At 51.7% G+C, this 23,999-nt stretch overlaps 2 protein-coding genes and 1 pseudogene across 4 annotated transcripts; 1 reads left to right on the top strand and 2 right to left on the bottom strand.

The window, feature by feature from the left end:
* Positions 1–274: 274 nt before the first annotated feature.
* GJA4 (gap junction protein alpha 4) lies at positions 275–2,982 on the bottom strand. Of its 2 annotated transcripts, none has more exons than XM_010348101.2 (2): positions 2,891–2,982; positions 275–1,819 (listed from the first exon to the last, which is right to left on the bottom strand). In XM_010348101.2, exon 2 carries the CDS (start codon positions 1,800–1,802, stop codon positions 801–803), a length of 1,002 nt encoding a protein of 333 aa, XP_010346403.1. In that variant the 5' UTR covers positions 1,803–1,819; positions 2,891–2,982; the 3' UTR covers positions 275–800. The 2 variants fall into 2 exon arrangements, with proteins under 2 accessions (XP_010346403.1, XP_003937579.1); XM_003937530.3 differs by having other exon boundaries at positions 2,903–2,981.
* Positions 2,983–5,874: 2,892 nt separating this feature from the next.
* On the top strand, positions 5,875–6,297 carry LOC101030463 (small ribosomal subunit protein eS24 pseudogene; annotated as a pseudogene).
* A 3,896-nt stretch (positions 6,298–10,193) lies between these two features.
* On the bottom strand, positions 10,194–15,302 carry GJB3 (gap junction protein beta 3). 2 transcript variants are annotated; one of them, XM_010348102.3, is made up of 2 exons: positions 14,966–15,302; positions 10,194–11,797 (listed from the first exon to the last, which is right to left on the bottom strand). In XM_010348102.3, the coding sequence occupies exon 2, from the start codon at positions 11,770–11,772 to the stop codon at positions 10,960–10,962; it is 813 nt and encodes a 270-aa protein (XP_010346404.3). In that variant the 5' UTR covers positions 11,773–11,797; positions 14,966–15,302; the 3' UTR covers positions 10,194–10,959. The 2 variants fall into 2 exon arrangements, with proteins under 2 accessions (XP_010346404.3, XP_003937583.3); XM_003937534.3 differs by lacking the exon at positions 14,966–15,302 and adding an exon at positions 14,315–14,601.
* Positions 15,303–23,999: the final 8,697 nt, after the last annotated feature.

Genomic DNA, 23,999 nt, shown 5'->3' with positions numbered 1-23,999 from the left:
AGGGCAAGGACACTTATGCTTTGACCACTGATTAATGGGCTGGAGCAGTGGGGACAAAAAGAAGATAGTGTCCGAGGCTTTTCAAAAGGCAGAGCATTTAGGAATCAGGGCTGTTGGGGCCAGAAGGTATGAGTTTGAGGGTTCAAGGTGCTGGCTGGAGTTGGGGGTTACAGAGACCAAAGAGATTATGGACCAAGAAGAAAAGGAAGCCTGGGCAAAATAACTCTATCCCTCCCACCCCCAGCACATATGATAGTATAAATACACACCTAGCTTGTGATCAAGTCCTGTTTATTTTAGAAGCATGAGCAGTAGAACTAGGAAGGAGTGATGAAAACAAGGCTCCAGTTCCCTTGATAGGGCCAGATCCGGCACAGGCTCTGTCTGTGAGATTAAGGCTGACCCAGCAGCCTCAATCTGCCTTTTCCTGTGAGGCGAGGGTGTGAGGCCAACCTGCGCACGGGTGACTCTCCCGTAGGGTGAGGCTGGGGTAAGTTGGCTCTGGGTCCCTCTGGATCGGTTGCAAAAGGCCAGAGGGCCCCCAATACCCTTGGCCAGGAGCCTCCCATGCTGACTCTGTCTGTGTTCAGGCAAAGCCACATACTGGAGAGGAAGCCATAGTGCCTGGTGGGCACCAGGAAGGCCTCAGGTGTTCAAGAACAACTTGCAATGCGGCTCTATGGCCAGCAGGCATCTGCTTCCCTGGCCCGGTCATCAATGCAGAGTCTTCAAGGAGGGGGCATCCCAGGCAGCCAGACTTCTCAGGACCCCTCTGTCGGGGTGACATAAGCCCCAGGCCTCTATACATACTGCTTCTTAGAAGCAGAGCTGCTGGGGCGACTGGGGGATTTTCGGCCATTCTGAGGGGGTGGATCCAGGAAGAGAGGGGGCCTAGAAGAAGCCAGCCTCTCCTCCGTGGTCAGGTTGGCCCAGTTCTGCTCGCTGGATGAGAGCCCATTGTAGGTGGGGCATGGCGGGGATGAGGGCCCCTGGCCCATGGGGAGGTAGAAGAAGACCTGGTCCGTGTAAGGGTCTGAGGAGGTGCCCTGGGTTGGGGGTGCGTCTTGGCCCTGCCGTGCCTTCATCCCCCGGCTGAGGCAGCGACACAGCAGGTGCACCAACTCCAGCAGGTTAAGCACCAGGGAGATGAGTCCGACCACCAGCATGAAGATGATGAAGATAGTCTTCTCCGTGGGGCGAGAGACAAAGCAGTCCACGAGGTAGGGGCAGGGCGCTCGCTGGCACACAAACACAGGCTCCATTGTCCAGCCATACAGGCGCCACTGGCCATAGAGGAAGCCTGCCTCTAGCACGCTCTTGCAGAGCACGCTGGCCACATAGGTGCCCATCAGTGCTCCACGGATGCGCAGGCGACCATCTTCTGCCACCGAGATCTTGGCCATCTGACGCTCTACAGCCGCCAGCGCCCGCTCCACCTGTGGGTCCTTGGCCGGCAGTGCCCGCAGCTCTCCCTCCTTCTGCCGCAGCCGCTCTTCTCGCCGAGAGAGGTAAATGACATGGCCCAGGTAGACCAGGGTGGGCGTGCTGACAAAGAGGAACTGCAGCACCCAGTAGCGGATGTGGGAGATGGGGAAGGCCTGGTCATAGCAGACGTTGGTGCAGCCTGGCTGGGCCGTGTTGCACTCGAAATCTGACTGCTCGTCACCCCACACTGACTCGCCAGCAAGTCCCAGGATAAGGATGCGGAAGATGAAGAGCACTGTCAGCCAGATCTTGCCCACCACGGTGGAGTGCTCCTGGACCTGGTCCAGCAGCTTCTCGAGGAAGCCCCAGTCACCCATGGCTCCCGGGCCTCCGTCTGCAAGGAGACAGAGCGTGTCAGCATGTCAGCATGGCATCCTTCTTGTTCGCCTAGCAACAAGTCTTCCAGGGAGGTCTGCCTCGCCCGTCCTACCTACAAAGAAACCCAGGCTCAGGAAGGGGAAGGACCAGCCTGGGGGCTCCTACTCAGCAGTGCAGGCAGGACTCAAAGCAGATTTTTGGATGATGGCTGCTTTGCATGGTATTCTGCTATGGCTCTACCTAATCACATATCTATGTCCCCCTTGTCCCCGATCCACCGCCCCAGGATGGCCACAGGCCAAGGAAATCTGGGTGGAGTTGAGGCTCCTTCGCCTATGGGAACAGAATTTGAGGAACTTAACCAAGGCTGTGCAGCTGGGCTATGCCCTTCCTCCCTTTTGCCCAAGGTTGGCTACCCACAGAGCGTGGGGGCTGGTGCTGTTGGTAGAGGTGTTATCTTCTGCTTCTTAGGGGGCTCAAAGCCTCAGGTCCTTGCTCCCCGCTTCATATCTTACCCAGCTGGCTTCATTCTAATCTTTGAGCCACAGGGGATGGGAAGAAGGAGAGCTTCTAGAAGCTGAAAGCAGCAGCATCCTTTAGCTCTACCTGTCAGCTATAATGACCATGGTCTTCTTCCTCCACCTCCACTCCCACCCCCTCCCACCCCTAAAGCTGATGCTGCCAAATTCTAGACTCTTGAAAGGAATCGTCACTGCAGAGCGAGGCACAGGCCACAAAGTTCCCAACGGGGAAGTGCCTCTTCCCAGGTGCAAAGCTGTTTCCAGCCAGGCTCTGGAAGCGGCCCTGGGTTCAAATCTCGGCTTTCAGTAACTGCGGCCCCTTGGATAAGGAACAAACCTCTGGGCGCCTCAGTCTCCTCTACTGTAGCGTGGAAACAATAGTATTCCTACCGCCTCCACTTGTTACAAGGATTCCATGGAAAGAGGGTGGGAGCCTGGCCAAGGCCACCTGGGTGAGCGCAGCTCTGTCGCTGCTGCGTTCCGCAGCAACCCTCGTCCAGGCCTCGGAGGACCCAAGACTCCGCCCGGCCTCCCGCGAGCAGGTGGCGTCCCCGGTCCCCTCCTACCTTGCGACTCACCGCCTGCCTGCCGGGCGGCCCAGGTGGAGGTGGGGACGCTGGCCGGAACGGCGCCCGCGGGAGCCCTGCTGGACCGCGCGGGCGGCGGGGGCGCCTTAAATAGCGCAGAGGGGCGGGGTGGGGGCAGGAAACGAGATGGGGAGGGCGGCGGGCGCTGGAGAGAGGGCGGGGGCGGGGACTGGGAGGTGCAGACTCCCTAAACCCAGTCCCGGGAGGTGGCCCGGTGATTTGGGGTGGAGGCAAGAGGGTCTGACCTATCCCTCCTCTCCTCCGTTCTTTCTCCACCAGGTATTCCAGACGGTAAACTCTCCTTCTGTAGTTTCTTTGGCAGGGGAAGGGGAGTTCTCCCAGGCCAGGGTCTCTCAGGGTGGCTGGTTTTGAAAGGGTTGCGGTAAGAGCTGTTGATCTGATCTACTTGCCTGCGGGCCTGTGAGGGTGGGCGGATAGGGCTGAGTCGTGGGGACCCCTCATTTGCTAGGTGGCCCTAGTGTGCCAGGATGAGGTGATCCAGGCTGATTACGGTGTGGAGAGCCACAACGGGGGACGGGTTGTAATCCAGAGTTCCAGCATCTGTGGTAGAGCTGGGGTCTGCCTACACCTAGCCCTTGTTCTTCCAGAATTCTCAAACATCTCCATGCCTGGGCAGGCTACACAATCAGAGGCCATTAAGCAACTCCCATGGACTCCTTGAGACGGGGGTCGTGGAACCGCCTGACCTTTAGCTTAGATTCCATTCTCATGCCTGTAAACGGTGGCCAGGTGATGCGGGTACATCCCTAGGAATGAAAGGGCTACGTAGAGCCTGCATTCAGGCATCACAGGTGGATGAACATCCATGAGGGTCTGCTGTGCTGCAGATGCTGCTTGGGGACCTGGGAATACCATGATGAACCAGCCAAACCTGCTCTCTGGCCTCCTCCTTCACTGGCTGCCGGTGCAGGGATTGAGCATATCAGCACTTGGATAACGGTAAAATGATAAATGTGGAAAGTTCTCCTGAGAGGCACTGGATGATTCCCAGGGGACTTGGTTAGAAACATTTCCTGGAAGAGAGGAAATGCTCTTCCTCCTCCATTAGCCAAGTGGAGGGGATGAGCATTCTAGGTAGAGAGGCAGCATGAGCATGGCTAGAGGGCCTGGAGCTGTGGGGTCCTGAGACGGTGGCCACGACCCTCAGTGCTGAGACTTTGTTGGTGGCTGAGCCCAGGAGTTGAGACTTTGCTGTTGACTCCTGTACCCTTAGGCAAGTTACTGAAATCCCTGTGCCTCAATTTCTTCCTCTACAGAATGAGGACAGTAATAGAATCTACTTTGCAGGGTTGATGGCATATAGTGTGTACCATCATCAAAGCACATAGTGTAATGGTGGTAGATAAAGTTTTTCAAGTGAGTAGAGGCTAAAAACATTGTGATACTATAACAAAAAGGGCCTGTGGGCTGTTCTTGGAGGGTGGTAGGGGTTGGCACAGCTGAGGAAAGGGAAGGTGGCAGGGGGCTACTGACCAGGGGTGGTGGGGCTGGTGGCACAAAAGCCCCTGTTCCTCCACAACAAGATTCAGTCCTTGGATTCCCTGGGCCCCAGGGCTGGGTCCCTGAGGGTTCTGTCTTCTGGCCCAGCAGGAGGACATCTTTGGCGGTGAGTGGGGACACTCAGACCTGAAAACTTCAGGGATGACTGCCCCTGGGGGGATCCGACTGAGCTGGCTTCCCCTCTAGGCTTCTCCTTCAGGGCCAGGCTGAACTGAGTCTCCTGGATTTCTGAAGCTAACAACTGCCCCATTTAGTTCTGACCCTTGAGGGCATGAGAACCAAGGCTCCTGGAGGCTGGTTCTCACCACGCCCCCACTGCAGCTCTGCCCACTCCCGAGTTCCTCTCCTGGGGCCGGCCCCAGCTCTCCCAAAGCTTTTCTGATTCAGTCTACTGGGAAGAGGGAAGAGCGAGGGGAGGGCTGGGGAGTGACGTCAAGGCAGCCCTCACCCTGCTCTGACCTCTTCCTCAAATTAGGAGGTTCGAAAACTCTGCCTCTTCCCCAGAGGGTGAAGAAGCTGGGATCAACCAAGACAACAGTTACCACAACCTGACCTTTCCACCTGGGAAACGTCCCGGGAACCCCACACTTCCCTGCATTCCCACTGCCCTGGACCTGTTCAGGCTGCTGCCACGTCAGTGGCCTCCCGGCTGGTCTCCTGGCCTCTGGCCCCACCCCTTCAGCCAAGCCTCCACACTTCCCTAGGAATCAGACCAACATTGCCCTGCTGAAAAGTCATCTATGGCTCCCTGTCACCTTCTGGGTAAGCCCTAGGCTCCCCAACCTCCAGTCCTTGGCCACTTCTCCAGCCTTACTCTTCACCCTTCTCTCTGGACCCAACCAGATCTCACTGCTGGGGTTCTCTGTGCACTCTTGCCTTCGTCTGTGCTGTTCCGTCTGCGGGAGCACCCTCACATGCCGACCCCTGTGAATCAGGACCTTTATCAGTTGTTGCCTTCTCCCAGAAGTCTCCATGCTGTCCTCCTCTGGGCTAGCTATACCTTTGTGCTCTCAGTGGCTCAGCTACTACCCATGGTGCATTGTTTTTGTTGTTATTTAAACATTTTAAATTGTGTTAAAGAGCACCTCCCATAAAATGCATCACCTTAAGGGTTTTAAGCATACAGTTCAGTAGTGTTGAGTATATTCACGTTGTTGTGCAACAGATCTCCAGAGTTTTGTCATCTTGCAAAACTGAAACTCTGTCTCTAGGAAGCCACTCCACTTTCCCCCCTTTCCCCATTCCCTGGTGCGTGGTCTACTTGTCTTCCATTAGACTGTGAGCCCCTTGAGGGCAGGCAGCTGGGTCTTTGTATCTCCACCACCTAGCAGTGTACCAGGCCTGTATGTAAATTTGTTAATTCAACAAGTAGTTTGGTGCAAAAGTAATTGTGGTTTTGCTATTAAAAGTAATAGTTACTCTTTTCCTCCCCGGCTTTGTAAGGATAGGCCGCCATCATGAATGACACAGTAACTATCCGCACTAGAAAGTTCATGACCAACCGACTGCTTCAGAGGAAACAAATGGTCATTGATGCCCTTCACCCCAGGAAGGCAACAGTGCCTAAGACAGCAATTCGGGAAAAACTAGCCAAAATGTACAAGACCACACTGGATATCATCTTTGTATTTGGATTCAGAACTCATTTTGGTGGTGGCGAGACAACTGGCTTTGGCATGATTTATGATTCCCTGGATTATGCAAAGAAAAATGAACCCAAACATAGACTTGCAAGACATGGCCTGTATGAGAAGAAAAAGACCTCAAGAAAGCAACGAAAGGAACGCAAGAACAGAATGAAGAAAGTCAGGGGGACTGCAAAGGCCAAGGTTGCTGCTGGCAAAAAGTGAGCTGGAGATTGGATCACAGCCAAAGGAGTAAAGATGCTGCAATGATGTTATTTATGGCCGTTGTGGATTTTTCACGAGAAGTTTAATAAACTAAAAACTTTGTGTGTCTGGCGAAAAAAAAAAAAAAAAAGTAATAGTTACTAAGCACCTCCTATGTGCTGTGACACTGTCCTAGACGTTGGAAATAACCAAGGAACAACAACAAAAAATCCCCGTCTTTGGGGGTTTTACATTCTAGCTGGCCAGAAGACAGATAATAAAATATAGAACATGTTAGATGGTGATGAAATAAAGTAGGGAGGAGTGAGTGCAGGGGTGGCAAGTTTCAATTTCTTTTTTTTTTTTTTTTTTTTTAGATGGAGTTTTGCTCTTGTTACCCAGGCTGGAGTGCAATGGCACAATCTCGGCTCACCGCAACCTCTACCTCCTGGGTTCAGGCAATTCTCCTGTCTCAACCTCCTGAGTAGCTGAGATTACAGGCACGCGCCACCATGCCCAGCTAATTTTTGTATTTTTAGTAGAGACGCAGTTTCACCATGTTGACCAGGGTGGTCTCGATCTCTTGACCTCGTGATCCACCCGCCTCGGCCTCTCAAAGTGCTGGATTACAGGCTTGAGCCACCGCACCCAGCAAGTTTCAATTTCTAATAGAAGAGGAGAAGATGTCTCACTCAGCAGTTGACATTTGATGCCAGCCCTGAAGGCAGGGAGGGAGCCCTGTGGCTACTTGCGGGCAACAGCATTCCACGCAGAGGGAACCTAGTATGCAAAGGCCCTGGGGAGGGAGTGTGCCCGGTGCTTCCTGGCTTGGGGACACAGGAAGTCACGTGGTTGCAGCAGGTGAGCAAAGAGAGGTGTTTAGAAAGGCAACAGGCAAGATGCAGTTGGGGCAGATCTTGCAGGCTCTTGAAGGCCTGTGTAAGTTGCCTTTGGAGGTTTGGGACAGAGGAGTGATGTGGCCTGACTTAGGTTTTGACAGGACCACTCCAGCTGCTGTACTGGGAATAGACTATGGTGATGGGTGACAGGCAACCGCCTTCAATGTAGGACTTGCTGTCCAGCTGTGTGAAGCCTGGCCAGCTGACTGCCTCCACCTATTAGCACTTCCAGGGGTGCTTCTGCTGCCTAGATGGCCATGTTCTTCCTGGGATGGCCTCATCACTGAGCCAGGGGATGGCCAAGGCCTCGCCATTGCTGTTTGATGCAGAACTCCCCATGTGGACAGTCTCTGCTTCTGAGCTCCCTGGGACCCGTCTTGCTGTCAATCCTGCTTCCCTCCCTTTTCCGCTTATAGAAGCCACTCCCCAGTGTGGCTTTTATAAGCCTCTTAACCCTTCCTCAAAGTCCACGTCCCAGAGTCAGAGAGGCAGGAAGCGAGAGATGGAAGCAGTCATCTCAGTGAGAGATGATGGGCTGTCAGTTTGGGCTGCTGTAAGACTGAGTAGCTTAAACAATAGACATTTATTTCTCATAGTTGGGAAGCATAGAAGTCAGAGATTCAGGTGCCAGCATGGTCGAGTTCTTAATGAGGGCCATTTTCTCTTTGCATCCTCACATGGAGGAGCGAGAGAGGGACCATCTCCTTCCTGTTTCTTCTTATAAGGACACTAATCCCATTCAGTAGGGCTCCATCCTATGACCCTGAAGGCCCTACCTCCTGATACCATCATGCTGGGGGGTAGAAATTCACCTTATGAACTTTGGGTAGGAATTCAGCATATGAACTTTGGGAAGACACAAACATTCAGTCCGTATGGGGACTTGGATCAGGGTGAATGAATGAATGAATACAAAGGAATCTCCTCTTTATCTTGGGCTGTAGGGTGGCTGTGACGTTATGCAGTAGGTGTAGATTTGAAGACTATATGAAATCCTAATCTGTCATATGCATGACTGAAGGGAGTTTGCAGTGAATCCTTATGTGGTGGAGAAGGAGGATGTAGAGGCGTGTACCCCGAGAAGGCCAATGGGATGTGAGGGCCACCTTGTGGCAACACGATGTGTCCTGGGACTTGGTGGTGAACAGTAGTCACACAACACATACTGGATGAGATCAGTGAACTGCACTGCTCGGAACAGCTCCAGGTCAAAGGCAGGCTGTGCAGGGCTGGAATGTCCCCTCCTCCATGGTCCTGGCCCACAGCCTGGAGAAATGGGGCCAGGACTAAATGCTCAGTCCTTGCTTAACGTTAATTCTTTGCAGGAATAGCCCGTGGTGTTCTCTGGTTGCTCTGACCTCCAAGCCACCCTTGACCAGGCAGCCAAAACCACCCAGGGAGATGCTGGAATGCATATCGGCAACTAGGTGGAGATCACCCCTCCCTGAGACCTTTGCAACCCTCCAGCCCGAGCAGGGGCCGACCTCCAGTACATCAGGCAGAGACGTTCCTGAACACAGTCATACCTGGGAATTTGTTACATTGGTGCTAATGTTTTACCTACAGTGCCTTTTTCTACCTCTACAACAGTCCTCTGTGTAGGAAGAACTAGGTGCCATGCTGACTCTGTTCCCCTGTGCTCTCCACCCTGCCCTGTGTGCTGGGAGGCTGAATTGCCCTCTGACTTCTGGTTTGGTTAAGTAAGTGGGAGCCACTGGCCGGCAAGCAGGAGATGGGGAAGTGAATTTGGGGGATTTACCTGGTTGCTGGGATTGGCTGCATCCTATAGCTCTTGTTCACTGTTACCCCGGTACTAGCCTCAGGGTGCTGCAGTGTCCATACGGTTGAAAACAGTCTTTCTAGGAAACTCCCTTTGAAGTTACTTGGTTTTGAATGTGCCATCCGTTTTCTGCTAGGACCCCGATTGGTACAATTCCCATTGTACTGACGGCAAGACTGAGGTTCTGAAGGCCTGCCCAAGAGGTAGTGTGCTGAAGCTGTGCTCAGGGAGTGGTCAAGCCATGAATCCGTCATAGGGGTGTGGGAACAGTGTCAGCCAGCCCTGGGCTCTTTAAATTTGGCTGGCTTATCCACCCTCTAATGGCCACCCATGAGGGCACAGGTGACCCACTGGCTGGGTCTGCGATGACCTTAGCTGTCCTTGCTCGCTGTGTCACTTGGCTCACTGGCTCCTGAATTGCTGGCTCCCAGCCTTGGCTCTGTTAGTCACTAAGTGTTCCTCTGGGTTAATATAGCCTTGCACCCCCTTTTGCTTCCCATTCTGGTCTGGCCTTGGGTATTGGTATCCCCTAAATTTCAGGTCATGACAGAGCACCGGAGCAGGGCTGTGAGCCACCCCAGGGGTTGGTTCGTGCGGGAGATGAGCCTGTGTTCCTGTCTCTTAGCTCTGAGGGCACAGGTCCTACCTCCTTGTACAGTCCAGCATCCTGCCAGGGCCCTCGTGCAGTGAAAATGCTCAGGGAAAATGGGATGAGCCAAATAAAATGTGGGTGAGGGTGGGACCGCATGCTTGAGGGCAGATGACATGCCCTGTTGAGTGTACATAAGGAGTGAGAGTATGAATAACAGAGATTGTGTGCACACAGGGTAGGGATGTGTGTTGTGATGGCAGTGACCGGGTGACCTCTGTCACCCGGGAGGGAGTGTGGTTTGTCTATAATGAGAGTGGCAGTGATTGTGTGTGTACTCAGGGCGGGATCTCGTTAGGAAGGCTGGAAGCGCCGTTGCAGAGGGAGCATGGCGCTCTCTTGTGGCCACAACTAGAATCTCAACATACATATCCGTAGGTTCCACCCCAGCCTCCTCCTCTAATACAAACCCCGCTCTGGGCTGTCAACCTCAGCACCAGCCTAGACCAGCTCCAGCTCCAGCCCCAGCTGCAGCCACAGCCACAAGCCCCCACCCTAGCTCCACCCCGAGCCATGGAACTCTTTCTCTTTCTGAGGGCTGCCTTCCCTACCTTCAGGGTCCTGTGGGTAGGAGTGTGGGAGAACCAGGGACAGAGCCAACCTGTATAAAACACAGCCTTTATTGATTTCAAGGAAGCTGTGTGGAGGATGTCCTATCAGCGCATCCACCCCGAGTCCCTGGGAGCAGGGTCTGAAAGGCTGGAACCAGGCTGAGCACAGTTGTGGGGAGGAAGATGGGAACATCCACTGTCTGAGGCTGAGGGAGTAGGATTTGGAGGAAGGGGGCTTCCACTGAGCCAAGTGATGACCTGGGGGACCCCTGGGTGTCTCCAGCACCTCTTGTCAGGCTCACTGTCAGGCCTCCAGACCTGCTGCTGCTGGGAGAAGACCCCCTCTCCACTGTAGGAATCTGGGTGGCTACTCCGGAGGGAGTGGAGATGCCTTAGATGCACCAAGGCTAGCCCAGGGCGAGCGTCTCTGTTTGCGTGGGCTCCAGGCCTCTGTGGCTGCTGCTGTCTCTGCTTGGGAGCACTCCTCACCTCTTTTACACATTATATCCTCAGAGAAGCCCCTTCCTGGGTTAGCCAGGAGCCCTGCTAGCAGCATCCTAAGTGGCCCCTTGCATGCATAGATAGTTAATTCGCTTGTTTCAAAGTCTGCACTTTGGGTTGCCACTGGGTCTGTGGGTTACCTATACCTGGGTAGAGAGCCCAGTGCCTACTGTCAAAAAATATCTGCCAAAATGAAGGTTGCATAGCTTAGTGAATTCAAAGTGGAGCCACTCAGCCCCCGTAGGACCTCTCCACTCTGCCACACCACCCTGCCTGTGCCACCGGCAGCCCCTGTGTTGCCCTGCCCCTGTCCTGTTGTCAGATGGGGGTCATGTTGGGTGCAGAAGCCTGCAGCTTCTTATTGCCTGGATCTTGATCCAGCTCCCCTGCCTCCACCAGCTTGTGGTGGCAGCGGCAGGTGGAAGCCCGGCTGGCAAAGGATGAGGGGGTGCGGCCCCGTTGAGGCTTGTCCTTGCGCACGGCTCGCAGGACCCTGTGGCAGATGAGGTAGCAGAGCTCACAGATGGTGAGCACGATGCAGACGGCTGAGGCGCCCACCATGAAGTAGGTGAAGATTTTCTTCTCGGTGGGCCGGGCGATGTAGCAGTCCACAGTGTTGGGGCAGGGGGCCACGTTGGCGCACTGCACCAGGCGCGGCATGTCGAAGCCATGCCAGAGAGTGTGCAGCAGGTAGAGGAAGAGGAACTCGATGATGAGCTTGAAGATGAGGCTGAACAGGTAGGTCCACCACAGGCCCCCGTGCTTCTTGCCTGCGTTGTCGTACAGCTTGGTGCACTGGTCCCCATGCTTCTGGCGGTGACGGCGCTCCCGCTCCTCACGGTACGCCACGTGCAGGATGACCAGCAGTGAGGGGCACGTGACGAAGATGAGCTGCAGGGCCCAGAGGCGGATGTTGGAGATGGGGAAGAAGTTGTCGTAGCAGACGTTGGTGCAGCCGGGCTGTTTGGTGTTGCAGTCGAAGTCCTTCTGCTCGTCCCCCCACACGCGCTCTGCAGCTACCACGTACACCAGCACCCGGAAGACAAACACCACGGACAGCCAGATGCGCCCGAACGCTGTGGAGTACTTGTTCACGCCGCTCAGTAGGGCCTGGAGTGTCTTCCAGTCCATGGTGCCTGGCGGGGGCTGTGCCTACCTGAGAGAATTAGAGGGAAAGCCATCGTGTGAATGAATAGGTGACTTTATTGAGCATTTACTGTGCACCAGGCAGTGATCAGAGTCCTGACTTGTGCAGTCCTCACAACAACCGTCTGATATCAGAACTGTTATTCTTCCCAAGCTGCAGATAGGAAACTGAGGCAAGGTTAGATAACCTACCCAAAGGCACAGAGCTAGTATTCTGGAAGGAAGCAAACGTGCCTTTGCTGATAACAGTCACCATTTATTGAGCATTTACTCTGAGCCAGGCACGAAGCTAAATACATTATAAGCAGAATCTCATGTTCCTCACTTACAGATGAAACTGATCCCCTCTGAGCCTGTCAATCTCCACCTACCAGGCTCAAGGGATCCTCCTACCTCAGCCTGCCGAGTAGCTGGGACCACAGGTACGCACTGCCATGCCCGGCTAATTTTTCCAGCCCCCTTTTTTTCTTTATAGTACGTAGTCACTATTTGAAATTAAAGGATATGTCCTTTTTATTGGTCTTATTTATCATCAGGCTTCCGCTCTAGAATGTCATCTTGGTCTTGCTCACTCTGCAGTTGAACGATTTCAAAACAAGTAGTATGTAGTAAGTGCCTCATAAATGCTGGCTACTTATTACTGTGAAATTTAGAGAGGTCAAGTCCCTCACTTACAACAAGAGGTGGACTCAAGGCTGGACTGTTGGGTGCCAGAGCCTGTGCTCTCCACCACCTCCTCTTCCCTTCCCCGCTGGACTCCTGCCCCAGACCAGATTCTTGAAAGTGTCACTTTGTGGATGCCTCACTACTGTCCTCGAAGTTGCGATTATGAGTCCCATTCTACAGAGGGGAAACTGAGGCTCAGAGAGGGGAAATAAGCAGCCCAAGGTCTCACAGCTGCTAGGTGGTGAAGAGGGGAAACCAGCTTAGGTGGGGGGTGCATGAGGGCTTCTGATCTGACTCCTGGGAAGATACTAGATCCAGGGAATATCTAGAGACAACTCCCTGCTCCCTGTGCTGGGCCTGGGGGAGCCCAGCCACTCCCAGCCATGCTTGTTTCTGCTGGTGGCTAGGTCCTTGTGGTGGAAAGATGTGCTTTGTTCAGGCCTCAGCTCACACATCTCCCTCCCAGTCCTGGAGTGACTCAGAGGGTGTGGACGGGTGGGTCTGCCTGAGTGTGACTTGTTTCTGCCCTGTTGTGGGTGTGACAGCACTGCCTGCCTCTGTGTTTGTGTGTATGTGTGTGTGTGTGGGCCTATGTGTGTGAGTCCCCCTGGAGCTGATTTGCACCTCTGAGCATGTGTGTTGCCTATGAGGCCACCACCCTGCCCCAAACTGCCATCATTCTGGCCTGTGGTTATGGCCTCTTTACTGGTCTTTCATCTTCCCTCCTGTGCCCCTAGAGTCCATTAAATCAGCTCATGACACTCCGTTGTTTAAGACTCTACTAGCTTCTTGCTTGGCTTAGGAAAACCCCAGATTCAACATTCCCACCCTGCTACACTGGAATAAAGGCCCTGGGGGCTTTTTGTTGATTCCTTGTGCCTGGAATGCTCTTCCTTCAGAACCTCGCATGGCTGACCCTTCTCATCACAGAGGCCTCTGCTCAAACCTCATTTCTTTAGAGGCCTCCCCAGATTACCCTGGGTCTGAAAGAGCCCCTGCTCCTGTCACTCTGTGCCTGTCTCCTTTCTTTTCTTTTCTTTTCTTTTTTTTTTGAGACAAGGTCTTGCTTTGTCACCCAGGCTGGAGCGTGGTGGTTCGACTTTGGCTTACTGCAACCTCCGCCTCCCAGGCTCAAGGGATCCTCCTACCTCCGTCTCCCGAGTAGCCGGGACCACAGGTGTGCGCCACCACGCCCGGCTAACTTTCCAGCCCTCTTTGTTTTCTTTACAGCACTTAGTCACTATTAAAGAATTTGTCCTATTTTGGGGTCTTACTTATCATCTGACTCCCCCTCTAGAATGTCGACTTGGTCTTGCTCACTGCTTTATATTTAATGCCCAGTGCTTGGCACATAGTAGGCTTTCAATGCTGAACGAGCAAACAAATGAACACTAAGTTCTTGGGAGGCAGCTTAGAAGGAGGGGACAGGAGGGGAGGGCAGGATCCTGGTAGGGGGGCGCAGCCTAGACAGGGGGCTTGGGGGAAAGACTTCCCTACCCTGGCGAGAGGGAGAGAGCACAGTTCCTTCTCAGCACCTTCACCCTCCTGGATGCATTTCCTTGGGGAATCACAGTCTGGGCAGGATGGGGCAATTGGGAAGACCTCATTCCTGGAAATCCTCCTCTTCTCCCCTACACTGCTCCTTCTAAGCCCTGGTGGTGGGGGAAGGCAGTGGCATAGCCCTGAACACGGACTCCCACTTGGATTCAAACCTCAGCACCGCCATTTAGTAGCTGGGCGATTTCCAAGAATTCCCTAATCTCATTGACCCCATTGACTTATCTCCAAAGGGAAGTAATTTCTACTTTCTGGGTCTGTTTTAAGAATCTTGAGACTGTTTCCTCCCAGGCTCCCCACTCACCTGGTGGGAGTTCACAAGAACCCAAGTGGATGTGGAAGCTCTGTCTCCCAGGACAGAGAGCAGAGAGGGACCCTGACGGCTGCGTCCACTTGACACCCTCCCATGGCTGCCTGCCGGGGTGCAGCCCCCTCCTGGGCCTCCGCCTTCCACCCTCGGGTGCTGTCTGCCCAGTCCCTCCTGACACACCCCAGAGAGGAGACTCATTGGCAAAGAATTCCCTTCCCAGGTCTAGGCTAGGCACTGGTGGAGCCGGTTCTGGTTCCCCCCAGCTCCCCACAAAGCCAGCTCCCAGCGCAACCGTTTTCTCCTAGACCCCCAGATTGTACTCTGCCCAGCCTTGCCTCCAGCTCCACAGTGTCCCCCAAGGATAAAGCTTCCCTTCCTTCCCAGTTTCCCTCCATTCCAGGCAGTTTGGGAACTTGTGGACTTGGGAAGAGGGTGTTTCGGAACCTTTCCAAAGCCATGACCCCTTCTGGGCCCAGGACTGAGAGGCGAGAGGGCGGACTGAGAGGGGCGGGGGGGAGGTCCCCGCAACCCCTCTTCGTGCCCCATCCCAGCCGCGCACGCAGGCTCAAGCCCAGCTCTGCCGCTGGGGGTCGCTGCGAGCGCTCAGCGCCCTGGGGGTCCCGCCCCGCTGGGTCCAACACTTACCAGCAACAGCGCGGCCAACGCGAGGAGCCAGGCTCGGCAGTGGTGCCGGCGGCGGCGGGCGCACCCCGGGGCGGCGCGGAGGAGGGAGCTGGAGGGAGCCGGCTCCTAGATCCGACGCTGCCACGCGCTCCCGGGACAGCCTCCCAAGGGGCTGGAGGCCTGTCTGAGCCTCGGCTTCCTCAGGCGTGAAATGGGGGCATCGGTGGCCATGGGCAGGGCGGTCCGAAGGCTCCAATGAGATCAGGGGCGGGAGGCATTCTGCAAACTGTTGAGTGCCTCGACTGCAGGTCCGACTGCAATCAGGACTCGCCCACGCTCGTTTACCGCGGGTACCTTGCCTGCTTCCGGCCCAGCCCCGTCCCCGTCCCCGCCTGGCGCGGGACCTTGACCCCGCGTGGGGCACTCCTCCGGGGAGGCCGGAGCGCTTTGGAGAGTCGGGGTGGGGGGCAAAACTTGTGCCCACAGCAGGAAGGGGCACAGCGAGTCCTGTACCAGGAGAGACGTGCAGGAGTGAGGGCGGGGTGGGGGGCATCACAGCCTGGAGAGACTCCGAGGGGCAGACTGCGACCCGAGCTGTCTACCTGAACACCAGGGTCCCTAGTTTCTTGTTTTCATTCCCAAATCACGTGTTCATATTCAACTATATATTCTTTTTTACGTTGAACCTATGGAAGAATGCTATCTACACTCTTCTGCACTTTGCTTTTTTCATTTTGCAAAATATGTCATTTCCCCCGTTAGTCCATATAGAGCTGTCTTGCTCTCTCACTTTAAAAACAGCTGAATAGAATATGTACTGTAATATGTTTAATAAGTCCTATTCTGATAAAATGAAGGCTGTTTCTAGTATTTTATTTCATTTTATTACAAATACCATCGCAGTAAAATATCCCCTGCCAAAGCAGGTGAGTCTGCGGCTGGGGTGGGGCAGGGCTGCGCCTGGGGGATAAGACCATTGTGCTATTTACTAGTGTGTTATGACCGGAAGCTCATAAGAGCCTGCAGCACCCCAGCCTTTTTTGGAAAACCCCAGGGTTTCCAGCCTCCGTGGGAGTCCCTGGATCTTAGGGTGGGGCCCGAGTCCTCTCTCCACATGTGGTGGCTCCACATGGCGTTTGCCCAGGACTGTACTGGTTTATGCCTGCATCAACTATGGTCACCCTCCTCCTACTCATTTTGATTGAGAATGAGCACTGAGTTGGGAGCCCAAAGGCATCTTTGCACCCGACACTGTCCCACATGCTTTATTTCATCCTTGCAGCATCCAGAGGAGGAAGGTCTGATCCTTCCTGCTTTTAGGAATGAGAAAGCTGAGGGACACAGGGGTGAGGTGACTTCCTCAGGATCACACAGCTAATAAGCAACAGAGCCAGCTCTGGAGGCCTTAGCAGTGTTGTTTCCAGATACATCAAAGCCACAGGGCAGAGGCTCCCTTGTACTCCCTGGGGTCATGGTCCTTGAACATCTTTGCTGAAACTGATCAGTGCTGGGTAGCCCAGGTGCCCATGTTGTGTTCTGTGCATGGGTGACGGCAGAGTGAGCCTGATGGTGTGGGGACCCGGACTCTGCCGTCTGCTGCTTTGCTCCCTGTCAGAGCAAGACTCACTCCGCTCTACCTCCCCTCCTTGTCACTGTTTGACTCCTTTGAACAATGTTCCTGTCGCTACCATGTCACTAAAAACTGCCTGTCAAGGTGTCCATGGATCTCCACAATGCTAAATCCAGCAATCACGCCTCTGTTCTCATGCCCCTTGACCTTCAGAAGCACCCGGCACAATGGACCACTCCATCCTTCTAGAAATACTTTCTTCCCTGCGCTTCCTTGACACCACAGGCCTCACATCCTGGTCTCTACGTGGGCCCAGTCTCTTTCTTCTCAGGTGTGCTCACCTGGGGCTCTAGATACCATTCATTCAACGCCGGATGTGACTACTCCCTGAACACCAGAATGCAGCCAGAGTTGTCTACCTGAGCACCAGGGTCCCAAGTTTCTTGGTTTCATTCCCAAATCACCTGTTCATGTTCAACTGTATATTCCTTTTACATTTGACCTATGGAAGTATGCTATGCTATCTACACTCTTCTGCACTTTGCTTTTTCCTTTTCCTTTTCCTTTTTTTTAGACAGAGTCTTGTCCTGCTGCCCAGGCTGGAGTGCAATGGTGCAATCTTGGCTCACTGCAACCTCCACCTCCCGGGTTCAAGCGATTCTCCTGCCTCAGCCTCCCGAGTAGCTGGGACTGCAGGCATGCACCACCACATCCGGCTAATTTTTGCAGTTTTAGTAGAGACAGGATTTCGCCGTGTTGGCCAGGCTAGTCTCCCCATGACCTCATGATCTGCCTGCCTCAGCCTCCCAAAGTGCTGGGATTACAGGTGTGAGCCATCACGCCCAGCCTGCTTTTTTCATTTAGCAAAATATTAGACATTCCCCCATCAGTCAATATAGAGCTGTCTTGCTCTCTCATTTTAAAAACAGTAGAATAGCATATTTACTATAATATATTTAATCAGTCCTATTCTGATGAAAATGAAGGCTGTTTCTAGTCTTTTATTTCATTCAATTACAAATAAAGTTACAGTGACTATCCTTGGATAATCATTATTTAACACATTTGAAAATTGTATTTATAGGATTTATTCCTACAAGTGGAATTTTTGCCTTAAAGCTGTATGTACATTTAAAATTTTGATAGATGTTGTCCAATCATCTTTATAGGTGTTTCAGTTTGCACTGCATGAGACCAGGGAGTGCCTGTATTCCCATATACTTAACAACAGAGAGCATTATCAAACTTGATGATCTTTTTCGGTGATATCTCATTATACTTTATTTTGCATTTCTCTTGATATGAGTGAGATTGAGCATCTTTTCATATATTTAAGAGCTGCTTTTGTTTGCTATTCTGTGAACTGTCCTTTGCTCATTTTTCTATTGGATGGTTGTGGTTTATTATTGATTTCTCAGGAGCTCTAAAGAAATAAGCCATTCTCTGCCTGTGATACAAATAGGAAGGATTCCCTCCAGCTCTGCTGTTTGACACCTGTAATTTGACTTTATAGATGGGGGTTTTGTCATACATAGTTAAACATGTTTTATGTAGTCCAGTGTATTAATTTTATCTTTTATGGCCTTTGGGTTTTGTTGTGATTTTGTTGCAATAACATTTTTTTCCCATGGAGAATTACAATAACATTTTTTTCCTATGGTTGCTTGTAGTTGAAGCAGTATTTTAATGATCTATTAGGTTGGTGCAAAAGCAATCACGGTTTTTGCCATTACTTTCAATGTCAAAACCGCAATTACTTTTGCACCAACCTAATAGATCATGCCACTTCTGTATGAAAACCTTACAGTGACTTAGCGTTAACCTTAGACTGATAGCCACTCTCTCGATGTTGACTCCCAAGGCACCAGGCAACCTAGCCCTGCCTCTCTCCCTATCTCTCATCCCCTTGGTCACTGTAGTGGTCTTCTTTCTGGTCCTTGAACAAGCCACATTCAGGGCAGCCTTGTTTTTTGCTTTTGCTGTTCCCTCTGCCTGGACTGCCTTCTTCTGACTCTTTACCTGGAAGCTTCCTCCTCCTTATTCAGGTCTCACCTTCTTCTAGAAGTGTTCCTTGGTCCCCACCTCCAAAGGTTCCTTGCCCCACTTTCTCAGCAGGCACTCTTCACAGCCATCTCTGAAATTATCTCCAGGAGAGCAGGGGACTTGCTGGTCGGGTTCCTGCCACATTACCAGGGCTGAGAGCGTACAGACTCTCAATCACTATTTGTAAACACTGGGTGGGCCTAAGGTTATGTGCAAAAGCTGTTTCTGTGTGTGTCAGCCTGCAGAGCCATGTGTTAAGGGTGGTATGTGGGCCACGTGTGTGTAGGCTTTGATGTGTGTGGTTGTGAATATGTGTGATGGTGGAGATGGCTGGGATGGTTTGGGAGGCTGTGTGCATGTGTGGCTGTGTGTCAGGTGGTGGTGTGTAGTAGTGTCTATGTGTGTGGTTGGGCTATTCTTCTCTGGTGACCAGGTAATTTTATCAGCTAGGCCTATCATTCTGACCCTGTCAGATGCTGGCTCTTCACTCTTGACATGAGGTAGTGCCTCCAACAACTGCTTTGGCTTTTTCTGGAGTGAGCTAGCAGAGTTTCCCATTCCAGAGAGAATGACTCTGAGGACCTTAAGGCCTTGTGGTCCCACCCTAAATTTCTGCTCCCTGAGTAGGGGAATATGTAGGAGGCCATCTAGGCCATCCCCCTGCCTCAGGACAAAGCTGGGTTTCACTAGGGCTTGGCAGCCGCCCTCAGGGTCTACACCTACTCTCTGGGGGCGGCAGGGCTTGAGCTTGCATCTCTCCCGGCCCTGGCCTTGGCCCAGGTGGTGTTCCCAGGCCGCCCTCTTCACCTAGGACTCTGCCCAGGCCTCAGGCAAGTGCTTCCTGGGATGGGCAGGCCCCTCACCTCTCAGACTACAGTTTTCCTTGTCTTTGTGTATCTGCAGCAGAGGCATGAAGGCCCTTTCCTCCATTTAGTGGAGAGGTGGGGCAGGCAGAACCCATGGAAAAACAGGTCAGGCAGAGGGATGGGGGCTTTCAAGCCCTGCTCAGGCATGTCTGGGGCTGCAGGCAGGGAGGAGGCGATCTTCCAGGCCCTGGGCTGGAGTGTTGCTTACTTTCCAAGACACTTAGAGTTGCTCGAAACTTCTGCCCACACACCTTGCTCCTCAAACGGAGGTAATATGTGACATTGTTGAGCTGCTGTTGGGAGCCAGCCATGCTAACGTGCATGTATCCTTTCTTTCCCACCATGCACCTCCCGCCGCCGCCTCCTCTTTCTCCTTCATCATTGACCTTTTGCTCTTTACTGGATCTTTCCTGTTACAATAAACATGTGGGTATTTCTCCATGTTAACAACAAAACACCTTAACCTGAACCCCACTTCTACTTCCAGCATCTGCCTCATTTCTTTCCACTCATTTTCAGCTAGATTTCTCAAAAGACTTGTCCTGATTCATTATGTCCATTTTTTTTTCATCTTCTCTTGAACTTATTCTAATCAGGGTTTTGCTTCCTATATGACACCAAAACTGCTCTTGTCAAAGTCCCTATAGTTAAACCTCACAGCTGAATTTCAATCCTCATCTTTCCCTGAACCCTGAGCAGTGTTGAATGAGGTTGATTCCTCTTGTCTTGACACTCTTCATTTGGCTTCAGAGATGTCACACTCCTCTGACTTCCCTTTCTGCACTTTCTTTCTCATTCTCCTTTCCTGGTTCCTCCAGATCTCCCTGACTTTTAAATACTGGGGTACCTTGGGGCTCAGTTCTTGCACCCCTTCTCTTCTCCGTCCTCCCTCACTCTCTTGGTGACATCATCCAGTCTCAGGGTTAAAAATATCAAAATTCAGCTGACAACCCTGAAATACGTATCCTTAGCCCAGACTGTTCCTCTAAACTCTGTACTCATGTTTCCAGCTGTTAGCTTTCCACTATGATGTTTCGTAGGTATCACAAACTTGTGTTAAGCTCCTTACCCACTGGGATTGCCAGATTTCGGAACAAAGCAAAAACACAAGCAGGACACCCAGTTAATTCTGAATTTCAGCTAGTACATGGGCCACACATGAAAAAATGGTTTATCTGAAATTTGCATATCTAGCAACGTACTGACTCCTTTTCTTCCTCTCTGACCTTTCCTTTCACTTGTTCTTCTAGTAAATGGCAGTTTTACTCATCGACGCACTCAGGCCCCAAACCTTAGAGTCTTCATCGATCTTCTTTTCCCACATCCCGCATTCAATGTCCATGAATCATTTTGGTGCGACTCTCAAGATATTTTCAGGATCTGGCCCCTTCTCGCTGACTCCGTTAATGTAATGGGGGTAACATGAAATAGAGAACCATTTCTTTCCTGGATGATTGCAGTAGCCTTGTAACTGGTCTTCTTGCATTAGCCTTTGCCCCTATCCATTTGCTGCTAGCACAGCCGCCAGAGGGATCATGCTCCTGTTTGCTTAAAAATGCTGCACCGGCTTCCGACTCACTCAGACTGACAGCTGAGGGCGTCAGGATGGCCTGTCAGACTCTACACAATTGGGTCCTTCTCAGGCCTCACCCGGAGGCCCTGGCCTCATTTCTGTGTCTCTTGGCTCACTGGCGGCCCTGCCTCACTGCCTGCCTTGTGTCCTGGGTCTGTGCCATGTGTTTCCGGGCCTCAGTGTTCCTTCCCTTGCTCTTTCTTCTCTCTGAAACAGACTTACTGACCCTGGCCTCCCTATTGAAAATCATAGTTCCCTTCCCAACCTTCCCTACTCCCCTTCCTGTTTTATTTTTCTCTGTAGCAGTATACCCATCTGACATATGCTATATTTTGTTTGTGTTTTATGTTTCCATATGACTAGAAATCTTTGAGGATAGCCATTTTCTCTCTGTTGTGTTCACTGCTATATTTCCAGTGCCTAAAACAGTGCCTGGAACTTAGTAGACACAAAATATGAGTGAAGAAAATCCCCAAAGCATGGTAAGCTCCTGTCTCAGGCCAGTGCATGGCAGTTGTGTCATCCATTCCCTTAAAAAAAGAAAAAAAATGGTTGCATCCGAATACAATTGCAAACATATAGATCATTTAGCAAACTCCAGGCACGATGACCCTGTTGTTCTCTTCTGCCCATATGCTCCTTTCTGTCAAAAGGAGCTCAGCATCGCCGCCTCCTAGCTGTCAAAAGTTCCTCCCTGACCAGCTGCCCTCCACCAGGAAGCCTTTTTTGGCTGAGCCTCATTTTTCCTCTCTCCTTCCTGCCACCAGGTCAGAATCCCCGGTGCTCAGGGGTCAAGTGGGTTGCGTGCCTGGCTGGAATCTGTCTGTCCTCATCCAGCTTCTTCCCTCCTTCCTGATGGGAGGAGGCTCTTTGCTTGGGCTGTGCTTCCAGCTGCAAGGGTGTGGGGCACCAGGGTGGTTGGGGAAGCCAGCTCAGGGTGAGGCGTGTGCAATAGGCCCTGAAATCAGCCTGCAACCTGTCATCTGGGAGCGTTTGGTGCCTTGATCCTGGGCTGAAGAGGCAATGGCGATGGACTTATGCATAGAGCTTAGATTGTATCTGGGCTGTAGGGCCATTGTTGCTGGCCTCACTGTCTCCACAAATCACAGACACCCTGACATAAGCACCTGATAAGATGATTTGCCATGACCTGAGCTGTGAAGCATGAGGAAAGGAGCATATGGGCAGAAGAGAACAGCAGGGTCATCATACCTGGAGTTTGCTAAATGATCTATATGTTTGCAATTGTATTCGGATGCAACCATTTTTTTCTTTTTTTAAAGTTTTATTTCAATAGATTTTGGGGAGCAGGTGGTTTTTGGTTACATGGGTTACATGGATAAGTTCTTTAGTGATGATTTTTGAGATTTGGTCACCTGTCACCTGAGCAGTGTACACTATACCCCTTTTATCCCTCACCCCCTCCTGCCATCCCCACAAGTCCCCCCCACCAAAGTCCATTCTATCACTCCTATGCCTTTACTTCCTCATAGCTTAGCGCCCACTTGTAGGTGAGAACATACGCTATTCTGTTTTCCATTCCTGAGTCATTTCACTTGGAATAATGGCCTCCACTCCATCCAAGTTGCTGGTGCAGCCATTTAAAAATTTTTTAAATTTTTAAATTTTACTTTAAACTCTGAGATACATGTGCAGAATGTGCAGGTTTGTTACGTAGGTATCTGTGTGCCATGGTGGTTTGCCGCACATATCAACCCGTCATTTAGGTTTTAAGCCCTGCATCCATTATGTAGTTGTCCTTATGGTCTCTCTCCCCTTGCCCCTCACCCCACAATAGGCCCCAGTGTGTGATGTTCCTCTCCTTGTGTCCATGTGTTCTCATTGTTCAACACCCACTTACGTATGAGAACATGTGGTGTTTGGTTTTCTGTTCTTGTATTAGTTTGCTGAGAATCATGGTTTCCAGCTTCATCCATGTCTCTGCAAAGGACATGAACTCATCCTTTTTTATGGCTGCATAGTATTCCATGACGTGTAAGTGCCACATTTTCTTTATCCAGTCTATCATTGATGAGCATTTGGGTTGGTCCCAAGTGTTTGCTTTTGTAAATAGTGGGTGCAGCCATTTTTGACAAAGCCATTGGAACATTCTGACATGAACTTTACAAACCATTTCTTATTATGATGAAAGTGCACAACAGAAGCTTCACCCCATCCCACACACATCCCCAAGCCTCATGCCAGCACTTACCCCATCCCAAAGCCTCAGGGGTAGGATATGGCTCAGGACTAGTTGTTTTCACACAGCCAAATTGCCTTTTGCATCCAGATGCCCTGTGATTGTTGGGTCTGAGTTTCCCAAGAGACATGTGTGTTTGGATGTCCAGAGGCAGCTGTATGCATGGGACTGGGTCTCAGGAAAAAGAAGAGGAATTGGAACCCTCATGTGAGTTGGTGCAAATGTAAAATGGTGCAGCCTTTTTGGGAAACAGTGTGGCAGTTCCTCAAGCACTTAAACACAGAATTACCATAGGACCCAACAAGTCACTCCTAGATATACATGCAAAAGGACTGAAAACAGAAACGTAAAGAAATACTTGTACATGAATGTTCTTAGCAGCGCTGTTCTCAATAGTCAAAAGGTGGAGACAACCCAAATGTCCATCAGTGGATGAATGGATAAATAAAATGCGGTCTGGCCACACAATGAACTGTTATTCAATCATAAAAGTGAGTGAAGTTCTGATACGTGGATGACTCTTGAAAACATTATAAGCGAAATAAGCCACATACCAAAGGACAAATAGTATATGATTACACGTTTTTCAAGTATTGAGAATAGGCAAATTCATAGAGACAGGAAGTAGGTTAGAGGTTACCAGGGGTACCAGAGGTAGGTGGGTGAGTGGAGGTTATTGTTTAATGGGTACAGACAGAAACTCTTGTTGGGGGTGAGGGATGATAAGAAAAGCTCTGGAAATAAATAGTGGTGATGGTTGTACAACATTGTGAATGTAATTAACGCTACTAAATTTTGCACTT

The sequence above is a fragment of the Saimiri boliviensis genome, chromosome 11, assembly GCF_048565385.1.
Source record: "Saimiri boliviensis isolate mSaiBol1 chromosome 11, mSaiBol1.pri, whole genome shotgun sequence".
NCBI classification, from domain to species: Eukaryota; Metazoa; Chordata; class Mammalia; order Primates; family Cebidae; genus Saimiri; species Saimiri boliviensis.
Note: the sequence above shows the minus strand (reverse complement) of the source record. Positions and strands in the feature narration are given on the sequence as shown.

Bases quoted from the DNA above. Each gene is read 5' to 3' on its own strand.
- GJA4 (XM_010348101.2), bottom strand. From the start codon at position 1,802: ATGGGTGACTGGGGCTTCCTCGAGAAGCTGCTGGACCAGGTCCAGGAG.
- GJB3 (XM_010348102.3), bottom strand. From the start codon at position 11,772: ATGGACTGGAAGACACTCCAGGCCCTACTGAGCGGCGTGAACAAGTAC.